At 39.1% G+C, this 14,376-nt stretch overlaps 1 protein-coding gene across 1 annotated transcript in view; it reads left to right on the top strand.

The window, feature by feature from the left end:
* Positions 1–8,567, top strand: part of OSTM1 (osteoclastogenesis associated transmembrane protein 1) — a 59,467-nt gene extending 50,900 nt beyond the window's left edge. Inside the window, exon 6 of the mRNA XM_053710607.1 lies at positions 7,346–8,567. Within this exon, the coding sequence (XP_053566582.1) occupies positions 7,346–7,398 (53 nt within the window). The 3' untranslated portion in view covers positions 7,399–8,567. The remainder of the gene's footprint in view (positions 1–7,345) is intronic.
* The last annotated feature ends 5,809 nt before the right edge of the window (positions 8,568–14,376 follow it).

Here is a 14,376-nt window from a genome sequence, read left to right as displayed (position 1 = left end):
AAATATATATAGAAAGCTCATTTAATCTGTCCATTATTCTTTTAAGAAATATGCATGTAAATTAACCCCAGTGACTTTATTTCACAGATGTTTTTTAGGTCATAGATAAACTAATAAACTTATGTTTTAGAATGCACAGAACTCACAAATCCACCATTGTTCAACTTCAAGAACTTTTATTGAACTAAAGAAAACCCATCCCTTTCACTGTAGTAGCTCATGCTTGTCCTAGTGTTAGAATATATGAACTGCAACAAATATAGAAAATAATTATATTATATATATATATATATATATATATTTATTTATTTTAATAGTGAGTACCCCAAAGTGGTACCAGAGCACAAATATTATTGATTTTAAATTTTCAATATAGTTGGAAAAATGTTAAACAATTCTATATCTAAGATCATGGCAGATATGCTTTGAATCAAAGAGCAAAAAAGGAAGCCAGAAATATGCTTCTGTTCGCAGGGATTTATTTTAAAGTTAAAGGGACAGAAACCCCCAAAATTTTCTTTCATGATTTGGATAGAACATGCAATTTCTTTCATGTAATTAGCAAGAGTCCATGAGCTAGTGACGTATGGGATATACATTCCTACCAGGAGGGGCAAAGTTTCCCAAACCTCAAAATGCCTATAAATACACCCCTCACCACACCCACAATTCAGTTTTTACAAACTTTGCCTCCGATGGAGGTGGTGAAGTAAGTTTGTGCTAGATTCTACGTTGATATGCGCTCCGCAGCAAGTTGGAGCCCGGTTTTCCTCTCAGCGTGCAGTGAATGTCAGAGGGATGTGAGGAGAGTATTGCCTATTTGAATGCAGTGATCTCCTTCTACGGGGTCTATTTCATAGGTTCTCTGTTATCGGTCGTAGAGATTCATCTCTTACCTCCCTTTTCAGATCGACGATATACTCTTATATATACCATTACCTCTGCTGATTCTCGTTTCAGTACTGGTTTGGCTTTCTACAACATGTAGATGAGTGTCCTGGGGTAAGTAAATCTTATTTTCTGTGACACTCTAAGCTATGGTTGGGCACTTTGTTTATAAAGTTCTAAATATATGTATTCAAACATTTATTTGCCTTGACTCAGAATGTTCAACTTTCCTTATTTTTCAGACAGTCAGTTTCATATTTGGGATAATGCATTTGAATTAATCATTTTTTCTTACCTTCAAAAATTTGACTCTTTTTTTTTTCCTGTGAGCTGTTAGGCTCGCGGGGGCTGAAAATGCTTCATTTTATTGCGTCATTCTTGGCGCGGACTTTTTTGGCGCAAAAATTCTTTTCTGTTTCCGGCGTCATACGTGTCGCCGGAAGTTGTGTCATTTTTTGATGTTATTTTGCGCCAAAAATGTCGGCGTTCCGGATGTGGCGTCATTTTTGGCGCCAAAAGCATTTAGGCGCCAAATAATGTGGGCGTCTTATTTGGCGCTAAAAAATAAGGGCGTCGCTTTTGTCTCCACATTATTTAAGTCTTATTTTTTCAGTGCTTCTGGTTGCTAGAAGCTTGTTCTTTGGCATTTTTTCCCATTCCTGAAACTGTCATTTAAGGAATTTGATCAATTTTGCTTTATATGTTGTTTTTTCTCTTACATATTGCAAGATGTCTCACGTTGCATCTGAGTCAGAAGATACTACAGGAAAATCGCTGTCTACTGCTGGAGCTACCAAGCTAAGTGTATCTGCTATAATTTTTGGTATCTGTTTCTCCAGCTGTTGTTTGTATTGCATGTCATGACAAACTTATTAATGCAGATAAAATTTCCTTTAGTACTGTTACATTACCTGTTGCTGTTCCGTCAACATCTAATTTTCAGAGTGTTCCTGATAAACATAAGAGATTTTATTTTTTAAATCCATTAAGAAGGCTATGTCTGTTATTTCTCCTTCTAGTTTACATAAAAGTCTTTTAAAACTTCTCTTTTTTCAGATGAATTTTTAAATGAACATCATCATTCTGATACTGATAATGGTTCTTCTGGTTCAGAGGTTTCTGTCTCAGTGGTTGATGCTGATAAATCTTTGTATTTGTTCAAGATGGAATTTATTCGTTCTTTATTTAAAGAAGTATTAATTGCATTAGAAATAGAGGATTCTGGTCCTCTTGATTCTAAATCGAAATGTTTAAATAAGGTTTTTAAATCTCCTGTAGTTATTCCAGAAGTGTTTAATCTCCCTGATGCTATTTCTGAAGTAATTTCCAGGGAATGGAATAATTTGGGTAATTCTTTTACTCCTTCTAAACGTTTAAGCAATTATATCCTGTGCCATCTGACAGATTAGAGTTTTTTTGGGACAAAATCCCTAAGGTTATGGGGCTGTCTCTACTCCTGCTAAATGTGCTACTATTCCTACGGCAGATAGTAATTCATTTAAGGATCCTTTAGATAGGAAAATTGAATCCTTCTAAGAAAAGCTTACTTATGTTCAGGTAATCTTCTTAGACTTGCTATATTTTTAGCGGATGTTGCTGCAGCTTCAACTTTTTGGTTAGAAGCTTTAGCGCAACAAGTAACAGATCATAATTTTATAGCATTATTATTATTCTATAACATGCTAATAATTTTATTGGTGATACCATCTTTTGATATCATTAGAGTTGATGTCAGGTATATGTCTCTAGCTATTTTAGCTAGAAAAGCTTTATGGATTAAACTTGGAATACTGATATGTCTTCTAAGTCAACTTTGCTTTCCCTTTCTTTCCAGGGTAATAAATTATTATTTCAACTGTTTCTGGAAGGAAGGGAACTTTTTTTCCAAAGGATAAAAAATCTAAGGTAAATTTAGGTCTAATAATCATTTCGTTCCTTTCCTCACAATAAGGAACTAAAGCCTGATCCTTCATTCTCAGGAGCGGTATCAGTTTGGAAACTATTTCCAGTTTGGAATATATCCAAGCCTTTTAGAAAACCTATAGCCAGCTCCTAAGTACCCATGAAGGTGCGGACCTTATTCCAGCTCAGCTGGTATGGGGCAGATTACGTTTTCTTCAAAGAAATTTTGATCAATTCCGTTCTCAATTTCTGGTTTCAGAACATTGTTTCAGAAAGGTACAGAATTGGCTTCAGTTAAGGCCTCCTGCTAAGAGATTTTTTTCTTTCCCATGTCCCAGTTAACACAGCAAAGGCTCAGCATTTCTGAAATGTGTTTCAGATCTAGAGTTGGCTGGAGTAATTATGCCAGTTCCAGTTCTGGAACAGGGGCTGGGGTTTTATTTTATCTCTTCATTGTACCAAAGAAGGTCAATTCCTTCAGACCAGTTCCGGATCTATCAATATTGAATCGTTATGTAAGGATACCAACATTCAAGATGGTTACTGTAGGACTGTCCTGCCTTTTGTTTAGCAAGAGCATTATATGTCTACAATAGATTTACAGGATGTGTATCTACATATTCCGATTCATCCAGATCACTTTTAGTGTCTGAGATTCTCTTTTTAGACAAGCATTACCAGTTTTGTGGCTCTACCGTTTGGCCTAGCCTCAGTTCCAAGAATTTTTTTCAAAGGTTCTCGGTGCCCTTCTTTCTGTAATCAGAGAACAGGGTTTTTTTGGTATTTCCTTATTGGACAATATCTGGGTACTTGCTCAGTCTTCTCATTTTCGAAGAATCTCATACGAATCGACTTGTGTTGTTTCTTCAAGTTCATGGTTGGAGGATCAATTTACCAATCAGTTCATTGATTCCTCAGACAAGTGTAACCTTTTTAGGTTTCTAGAATAGATTCAGTGTCTATGACTCTGTCCTTGTCAGACAAGAGAAGTTTAACATTGATATCAGCTTGTCAAAACCTTCAGTCACAATCATTCCCTTTGGTAGCCTTATGCATGGAAATTTTAGGTCTTAGGACTGCCGCATCAGATGCGATCTCCTTTGCTCGTTTTCACATGCGACCTCTTCAGCTCTGTATGCTGAACCAATGGTGCAGGGATTACTCAAAGATATCTCATTAATATCTTTAAACCGATTATACGACACTCTCTGACATGGTGGGCAGATCACCATCGTTTAGTTCAGGGGGCTTCTTTGTTCTTCCGACCTGGACTATAATCTCAACAGATGCAAGTCTTACAGGTTGGGGAGCTGTGTGGGGGTATCTGACGGCACAAGGGGTTTGGGAATCTCAGGAGGTGAGATTTCCGATCAATATTTTGGAACTCCGTGCAATTTCAGAGCTCTTCAGTCTTGGCCTCTTCTGAAGAGAGAGTTGTTCATTTGTTTTCAGACAGACAATGTCACAACTGTGGCATACATCAATCATCAAGGAGGGACTCACAGTCCTCTGGCTATGAAAGAAGTATCTCGAATTTTGGTTTGGGCGGAATCCAGCTCCTGTCTAATCTCTGCGGTTCATATCCCAGGTATGGACAATTGGAAAGCGGATTATCTCAGTCGCCAAACGTTGCACCTGGGCAAATGGTCTTCACCCAGAGGTATTTCCTCAGATTGTTCAAATGTGGGAACTCTCAGAAATAGATCTGATGGCTTCTCATCTAAACAAGAAACTTCCCTGGTATCTGTCCGGATCCAGGGATCCTCGGGCGGAGGCAGTGGATGCATTATCTCTTCCTTACAAGTGTCATCCTGCCTATATCTTTCCGCCTCTAGTTCTTCTTCCAAGGGTATTCTCTAATATTCTAAAGGAATGCTCGTTTGTCCTGCTGGTAGCTCCAGCATGGCCTCACAGCTTTTGGTATGCGGATCTTGTCCGGATGGCCTCTTGCCAGCTGTGGACTCTTCCGTTAAGACCAGTCTTTCTGTCTCAAGGTTCTTTTTTCCATCAGGATCTCAAAACCTTAATTTTAAGGTGTGGAGTTTGAACGCTTGATTCTTGGTCAAAGAGGTTTCTCTGACTCTGTGATTGATACTATGTGACAGGCTCGTAAATCTGTATCTAGAGAGATATATTATAGAGTCTGGAAGACTTATATTTCTTCAGGATAGTTTAGATAAAGGTTTGTCCGCAAGTTTCTTGAAAGACAAATCTCTGCTCTTTCTGTTCTTTTTCACAGAAGGATTGCTAATCTTCCTGATATTCATTGTTTTGTACAAGCTTTGGTTCGTATAAAACCTGTCATTAAGTCAATTTCTCCTCTTTGGAGTTTGAATTTGGTTCTGGGGGCTCTTCAAGCTTCTCCTTTTGAACCCATGCATTCTTTGGTCGTTATATTACTTTCTTGGAAAGTTTTGTTTCTTTTGGCCATCTCTTCTGCCAGAAGAGTCTCTGAATTATCTACTCTTTTTTGTGAGTCTCCTTTTCTGATTTTGCATCAGGATAAGGCGGTGCTGCGAACTTCTTTTGAATTTTTTACCTAAGGTTGTGAATTCTAACAACATTAGTAGAGAAATTGTGGTTCCTTCATTATGTCCTAATCCTATGAATTCTAAGGAGAAATCATTGCATTCTTTGGATGCTGTTAGAGCTTTGTAATATTATGTTGAAGCTACTAAGTCTTTCCGAAAGACTTCTAGTCTATTTGTCATCTTTTCCGGTTCTAGAAAAGACCAGAAAGCTTCTGCCATTTCTTTGGCATCTTGGTTGAAATCTTTATTTCATCATGCCTATGTTGAGTCGGGTAACACTCCGCCTCAAAGGATTACAGCTCATTCTACTAGGTCAGTTTCTACTTCCTGGGCGTTTAAGAATGAAGCTTCGGTTGATCAGATTTGCAAAACAGCAACTTGGTCCTCTTTGCATACTTTTACTAAATTCTACCATTTTGATGTGTTTTCTTCTTCTGAAGCAGTTTTTGGTAGAAACGTACTTCAGGCAGTGGTTTCAGTTTGAATCTTCTGCTTATGTTTTTTCATTAAAATTTTATTCTGGGTGTGGATTATTTTCAGCAGGAATTGGCTGTCTTTATTTTATCCCTCCCTCTCTAGTGACTCTTGTGTGGAAAGATCCACATCTTGGGTAATCATTATCCCATACGTCACTAGCTCATGGACTCTTGCTAATTACATGAAAGAAAACATAATTTATGTAAGAACTTACCTGATAAATTCATTTCTTTCATATTAGCAAGAGTCCATGAGGCCCGCCCTTTTTTGTGGTGGTTTTGATTTTTTTGTATAAAGCACAATTATTCCAATTCCTTATTTTATATGCTTTCGCACTTTTTTCTTATCACCCCACTTCTTGGCTATTCGTTAAACTGAATTGTGGGTGTGGTGAGGGGTGTATTTATAGGCATTTTAAGGTTTGGGAAACTTTGCCCCTCCTGGTAGGAATGTATATCCCATACGTCACTAGCTCATGGACTCTTGCTAATATGAAAGAAATGAATTTATCAGGTAAGTTCTTACATAAATTATGTTTTTAAACAACTTTCCAATTTACTTCCATGATCAAATTTGCTTCGTTCTCTTGTTATCCTTTGCTGAAGGTACAACATTGCATTACTGACAGCAAGATGAACACATCTAGTCAGCCAATCACAAAAGACAGAAGTGTGCAGGCACCAATTAGCAGCAGCTCCCGCTAGTGTAGGATATGTGGGTATTCTTTTTCAACAATGGATACCAAGAGAACAAAGTATGTTTAAAAATAGAAGTGAATTTAAAAGTGTCTTAAAATTACATGCCCTATCTGAATCATGCAAGTTTAATTTTGACTTTCCTATCCCTTTAAAAGCATTATGGCACTTACCTAGAATAATCCTAAGCATTTTGTTTTACTAAGTAAACCTTTTATATTAAAATCTCAAGGTGTTTGCTGTCTGTAAGAATATATAGAATATGTAAATATATATATATATATATATATATATATTGTATCTATGAAGCCAATGATGAACTAATATTGAACTGTTTTTTCTTAATTTTGTTATGACATCTGTTCTTTGTGGAGTTACATCCTTATCTAATTACTAAGGGGTAACCATGCAATTAAGAGCATTTTTACATTCCTGGTTATCTTCCTCACTAGTATGAATGTCTCCAGTCTTATGCAAAGGATCTTATGTCTGTTAAGTTGTATTAACTAACTTGTAAAGTGGGGCGTGTATGAAGACCCTCTGTGTCGTTACATGTATGTGATGTATAATATATAACCCAGCCCTGCTAAGAATAAACCAGAGCAGACTTCAATTCTATTGTGTGTGAATGTCTGATTCTTGCTCTCCAAGGTGGCCTTGTATGTGAAATACTCAATTCCAGTGATAAGTGTAGAATACTGATTGTTATTATGAAGATTATGAAGTGGTACCCTGGCACTTAGAGACCTTCTAACACTGTCCCTTTACGATTCCCTTGCCTCTATATTGTAAGTTCAATAAGTTAAAAATGTTATGAAGCAGTAATCTTACTTTTATTTTTATTTTTTTCAGCCAAACGTATAAAATCGAATGCTGCGATAAACATACAAGACAAAAGTAGCTGAACTTTTTACTTTGGACTAACGGTCTTACACTGAAATTATGGTATTTTGTCAGATGCCCCTGTTCCCTCCTGTATGAGGACCCTGCAGTCGGATGAAATAACGACTATTGACAACTTGTCCGATTCTGTTGTACATACTCACTTGTCTGCGTATGACTTGCTATTCATTTTTGCAGCAAATATAGAATTCCATATTTCCACACAGAGCACAGAACTGAAAAAGTTAGAAATCATTTTATTTTACTAATAATCTTCTGGAGGAATTCATTGAGTAATCCTTTTTTTTTTTTTTTTTTTTTTTTTTTTTAAACAATTTATTAGTTACAAAAGTATTAAGACATTTTTATTTTATTTTATAACTAGGTACACTGAATACATGTTGCACTGTAATGATCTATTAAAATAATAATATAAAACGCACACAATGTTTATTGAGACAAATGTGTATATTATTTTTGGGAGAAAAATGTGTTTTTATTAGATATATGTAGAATAATCCAAAGCATTTAGAGCCACAAGTAAAGTCCATGTAATGTAAAGCCCTGATTTGTATATATTCTGCCATTTTACCCCATAAATGTTAGGCATTGGAAGAAATGGTTCATTTTGACATAAAGGTTTTTGTCTTGTGTTTGTGATCTCATTGAGAAGGTGAATTGGAGGCTTTTGTTTTGACGTTCCTAGTGCTCCAGTTTAAACTCATTTGGATTAGATCAGCAGCCGTCTGCCATGTAGACTCTGAAAGCATTACCTTGATCTGGCGAATCATATGATTGAGAGCTGTTCAAAGCAATCTTTCATTTATGCTAATAAATAGCTAGTTTATACGTGCCAAGCTACAGAATGACAGCTTTCATACCGTAATCAGTGGCTTTTTGAGCACATTCAGACTAAGTAGGTCTGAAAGTCATTACTACAGGATATCCCAGTTAAGAGCTTTGCAAGTGAAGCTGCTTTCCTTTACTTTGCTGGGTTTGTTCCCAGATGCTTTTTTTTTATTATTCCAATTTGTGTATTCCAATTTTTTTTTTATTCAATAAGATCTGCAAAAGTATTATCGTTTTTACATTTGATATTCTGTTATTCAGCTAAGCAAAATTGTTTTGAAACATATCAAATTATTTAATATATAAAACTTTGTGAAATCCTCAATAAAAATGTTAAAATGTGTTCGAGCATGTGATTATTGCTCTGTTGGTTGTATATACATATGTGTTTAATCCTTTTGCAGGGATTAAACACATAGTTACATAATCTCCAGAACAGCAATGCACTACTGGGAGCTAGCTAAACACATCTGGTGAGCCAATGACAAGAAGTATATGTGTGTTGCTACCAATTACCAGATAGCTCCCAGTTATGCGTTGTTGCTTATTAGCCTACCTATGTATGCTGTTTACGAAAGAATACCAATAGGACAAAGTAAATTTGACAATAAAAGTAAATTGAAAAATCTCTTAAAATTGCACAATCTGTCTGAACCATGTACCTTTTAGTTTTGGACTTTTATATTCATTTAATGTTATTTCTGTGCAAGACACAGCTAGATTTTTTTCTATTAGATTTAGGTTTTTAAGTGTTTCAGAGACAATAAAAAAGCATGTATTTTTTGTCTCAGTCCCCTGTACAAATTAAATATAAATACATGACAGATGAGTTTAGGGTCCATTGTTTTGCTAGCGTGAATAACTGACCAGTTGTGTTGAGAAAACAACATTTAGGGAACAAATATATTATAATGTGTATATATTGTAGCATATTTGCACTGATTTGACTGTGAATCAACCCCATGAAGTGTTTTCAAATTAATGAGATATATTAGACATGGTCATTCAGATGCTTTGTTAGCATCCGAATGCAGAAGAAGGCGGTCACTTTTGGAATTCAGCTCTTTTTGAAGACAGATTCCTCCTGGTTTTCACAGATCTTAGTGTGTTGCAAACGCCCATCCCTAGTATCTCTCTTCTCTTTCTCCTCCTCTCCCTCCTCCTCTCTCTCTCTTTCTTCTCCCCCCTCCTCCTCTCTCTTCTCCCCCCTCCTTCTCTCTCTCTTTCTTCTCCCCCCTCCTCCTCTCTCTCTTTCTTCTCCCCCTCCTCCTCTCTCTTTCTTCTCCCCCCTCCTCCTCTCTCTTTCTTCTCCCCCCTCCTCCTCTATTTCTTCTCCTCCCTCCTCCTCTCTCTTTCTTCTCCTCCCTCCTCCTCTCTCTTTCTTCTCCCCCCTCCTCCTCTCTCTTTCTTCTCCCCCCTCCTCCTCTCTCTTTCTTCTCCCCCCTCCTCCTCTCTTTCTTCTCCCCCCCTCCTCCTCTCTTTCTTCTCCCCCCCTCCTCCTCTTTCTTTCTTCTCCCCCCTCCTCCTCTCTCTCTCTCTTCTCCCCCCTCCTCCTCTTTCTTCTCCCCCCTCCTCCTCTCTCTTTCTTCTCCCCCCCTCCTCCTCCTCTCTCTTTCTTCTCCCCCCTCCTCCTCTCCCTCTCTTCTCCCCCCTCCTCCTCTCTCTCTCTCTTCTCCCCCCTCCTCCTCTCTCTCTCTCTTCTCCCCCCTCCTCCTCTCTCTCTCTTCTCCCCTCTCCTCCTCTTTCTTTCTTCTCCCCTCTCCTCCTCTTTCTTTCTTCTCCCCTCTCCTCCTCTTTCTCTCTCTTCTCCCCCCTCCTCCTCTTTCTTTCTTCTCCCCCCTCCTCCTCTTTCTTTCTTCTCCCCCCTCCTCCTCTTTCTTTCTTCTCCCCCCTCCTCCTCTTTCTTTCTTTCTTTCTCTCTCTCTTTTTTCTTTCTTTCTCTCTTTTTCTCTCTTTCTCTTTTTCTCTCTCTCTTTCTTTCTCTCTTTTTCTTTCTTTCTTCTCTCTCTTTCTTTCTCTCTTGCCCCTTATAATAAATGCTTTTCAACTGAATCAGCATGCAAACTCTCTTAATTGAATACCCTTTAAACTGTTTTATAATTTTAGTACACTTTTTGATTCTAGTGAATTTAAAAAAAAAAAAATGTTGTACGATACCTATTTTGTAACAGAAGAGCAAAAGTGTAATAAAACATTTTCAATTCATGTTTTGTGACTTTGATGGTGGAAATCTCTGAATAAATTAACAAATACAATAAATAAAACGGGGATCCCATTTCAATATATTTGTCCAACATTGGTGTGTCCGGTCCACGGCTTCATCCTTACTTGTGGGATATTCTCTTCCCCTACAGGAAATGGCAAAGAGAGCACCCAGCAAGAGCTGTCCATATAGCTCCCCCTCTGGCTCCACCCCCCCAGTCATTCTCTTTGCCGCTCTGAACAAGTAGCATCTCCACGGGGATGGTAAAGAGTATGTGGTGTTAGTTGTAGTTTTTTATTCTTCTATCAAGAGTTTGTTATTTTAAAATAGTGCCGGTTTGTACTATTTACTCTAAAACAGAAAAGGATGAAGAGTTCTGTTTAAAGAGGAGTATGATTTTAGCAGCAGTAACTAAAATCAATTGCTGTTCCCACGCAGGACTGTTGAGCCCAGAGAACTTCAGTTGGGGGGAACAGTTTGCAGACTTTTCTGCTCAAGGTATGATCAGTCATATTTCTAACAAGACATGTTAATAGTAGAAGACTGTCAGTTTTCCCTTAAGGGGTAAGTAAGCCATTTTCTTAGACTCATAACAGATTAAGGCTTACAAATGGGCTATACACTGGTTGACACTATTGTGGGCTAAATCGATTGTTTTATTTCATATTTTAATGGCATTTAGAGTGTTTTGTGCACTTAAAAGCACTTTGGGAACGTTTTTTATCGCCTGGCATTGAGTTAGACGGCTATTTCAGTCAGGAAGGCCCCTTCACTCTGGTATGCAGAGGAAGGAGGCCCCGTTTTCGCGCATCAATTGCGCAGTTTACTTCCATGGCAGTGCATGCAGCTTCATGTGAGGGGTCCTGTGGCATACTAAAACGGACTCTGGAAGGTTTATTTCATTGCTGAATAACTCTCAGGGAAGGTAAAAAGCCGCAGCAAGGCTGTGGCTGTGATTGTAGTGTACTAAAATTGTCTAATTGAACAAATAGCTCCGGTTTGCTCATTTTAAGGGTTAAAGTCTTGAAACTTGGTGTGCAATACTTTCAGGTCATTAGGACTCTGGGGTAAAAATTTTGTAAAAATCGGACATTGTCTTTATTGTTTTTCAATATATCAGAAACAAAGTGTGCCTGTTTATTATTTAAAGGGACAGTAACGCTTTTCTTTAAAAACGCTTTTATTGCATTATTAGCCTGCCAAATTCTGTCTAACATGTCTATACCTTCAGATGGCTTATGTTCTGTGTGTATGAAAGCCAAGGTGGTTCCCCCAATTAATGTTTGTGCAAATTGTGTCATAGCGTCCAAACATAGCGTACTGCCACATTGAATAAGATTGCCCAAGATGATTCTTCTAATGAAGGTAGTGGGGATAGTTCCTCATCCTCTCCTTCTGTGTCAACACCAGTTTTGCCCGCGCAGACGATACCTAGTACATCTAGCGCGCCAATGCTTGTTACTATGCAACAGTTAACAGCAGTAATGGATAATTCTATAGCAAATCTGTTATCCAAACTGCCATCCTACCCTAGAAAGCGTGACAGCTCAGTTTTAAATACAGAAGATGAGCAGGTTGGCGCTGAGGACAATTTATCAGTTATACCCTCACATCAATCTGAATTGGCAGTGAGGGAGGGCCTGTCTGAGGGGGAAATTTCTGATTCAGGAAAAGTTTCTCAGCAGGCAGACACTGATGTCGTAAAATTTAAATTTATGTTAGAACATCTCCGCGCCCTGCTTCAGGAGGTCCTAACTACTCTTGATGACTGTGATTCTTTGGTAATTCCAGAGAAATTGTGCAAGATGGACAAATTCTTAGAGGTCCCAGTGCACGCTGATGCCTTTCCAATACCCAAGCGGGTGGCTGATATAGTGACTAAGGAGTGGGAAAAGCCAGGTATACCTTTTGTTCCACCTCCTATATTCAAGAAAATGTTGCCCATTGTTGACCCCAGAAGGGACGCATGGCAAACGGTTCCTAAGGTTGAGGGGGCAGTGTCAACGTTAGCTAAGCGCACAACTATTCCTATTGAGGACAGTTACGCTTTTAAAGATCCTATGGATAAAAAATTGGAAGGATTGCTAAAAAAGATATTTGTTCAGCAGGGTTTCCTGCTTCAACCAATCTCGTGCATTATTCCTGTCACCTCGGCAGCGTATTTTTGGTTCAAGGAACTAGAAAATTCGCTCCAAAAAGAGACTCCATATGATGAAGTCATGGACAGAATTCACGCACTAAAGTTGGCTAATTCCTTTATTTTGGATGCCGCTTTCCAATTGGCTAAGTTAGCGGCGAAAAATTCAGGGTTTGCAATAGTGGCGCGCAGAGCGCTTTGGCTAAAATCCTGGTCGACCCTTTTCGGGCCGGAATTGAAAGAGATTATTTCAGACATTACTAGTGGAAAGGGACATGCCCTCCCACAGGATAGGCCTTTCAAGACTAAGAACAAATCTAATTTTCGTTCCTTTCGCAATTTCAGGAACGGACCGAATCCTAACTCTGCGGCCTCCAGACAAGAAGGCAACTCTTCCCAGCCTAAGCCAGCATGGAAACCATTGCAAGGCTGGAACAAGGGTAAATAGGCCAAGAAGCCTGCTGCTGCTACCAAGACAGCATGAAGGAGTAGCCCCCGATCCGGGACCGGATCTAGTAGGGGGCAGACTTTCTCTCTTCGCTCAGGCTTGGGCAAGAGACGTTCAGGATCCCTGGGCACTAGAAATAGTCTCTCAGGGGTATCTTCTAGAGTTCAAGGAACTTCCTCCAAGGGGAAGGTTCCACATGTCTCACTTATCTTCAGACCAGATAAAGAGACAGGCATTCTTACATTGCGTAGGAGACCTTTTAAAAATGGGAGTGATGAACCCAGTTCCAACAGCGGAACAAGGTCTGGGTTTTTACTCCAACCTGTTTGTAGTTCCCAAAAAAGAGGGAACTTTCAGGCCAATTCTGGATCTAAAAATTCTAAACAAATTCCTCAGAGTTCCATCATTCAAAATGGAAACCATTCGGACAATTTTACCAACAATCCAGGAGGGTCAATATATGATTACTGTGGACTTAAAGGATGCGTACCTGCATATTCCTATCCACAAAGATCATCATCAGTTCCTGAGGTTCGCCTTCATGGACAAACATTACCAGTTCGTGGCTCTTCTGTTCGGTTTAGCCACTGCTCCCAGAATCTTCACAAAGGTGCTAGGGTCCCTTCTAGCGGTTCTACGACCGAGGGGCATTGCTGTAGCACCTTACCTAGACGACATTCTAATCCAAGCGTCGTCTCTTTCCAAAGCAAAGGCTCATACAGACATTGTTCTAGCCTTTCTCAGATCTCACGGGTGGAAGGTGAACGTAGAAAAGAGTTCCCTGTCTCCGTCAACAAGAGTTCCCTTTTTGGGAACAATAATAGATTCTTTAGAAATGAAGATCTTCCTGACAGAGGTCAGAAAGTCAAAGCTTCTAAACGCTTGTCAAGTTCTTCACTCTATTCTTCAGCCTTCCATAGCTCAGTGCATGGAAGTAGTAGGATTGATGGTTGCAGCAATGGACATAGTTCCTTTTGCTCGAATTCATCTAAGACCATTACAACTGTGCATGCTCAATCAGTGGAATGGGGACTATGCAGACTTGTCTCCCCAGATTCAAGTAGACCAGGTAACCAGGGATTCTCTCCGCTGGTGGTTGTCTCACGATCACCTGTCTCAGGGAATGAGTTTCCACAGACCAGAATGGGTCATTGTCACGACCGACGCCAGTCTCTTAGGCTGGGGTGCGGTCTGGGATTGTCTGAAAGCTCAAGGTCTATGGTCTCGAGAAGAGTCTCTTCTTCCGATAAACATTTTAGAACTGAGAGCGATATTCAATGCGCTCCTGGCGTGGCCTCACCTAGCAAAGGCCAAATTCATAAGGTTTCAGTCGGACAACATGACGACTGTAGCGTACATCAATC

This window comes from Bombina bombina, chromosome 4, assembly GCF_027579735.1.
Source record: "Bombina bombina isolate aBomBom1 chromosome 4, aBomBom1.pri, whole genome shotgun sequence".
Taxonomy (NCBI): domain Eukaryota; kingdom Metazoa; phylum Chordata; class Amphibia; order Anura; family Bombinatoridae; genus Bombina; species Bombina bombina.
The sequence above is the reverse complement of the archived record's forward strand: the minus strand, read 5'-3'. Positions and strand labels throughout refer to the sequence as shown.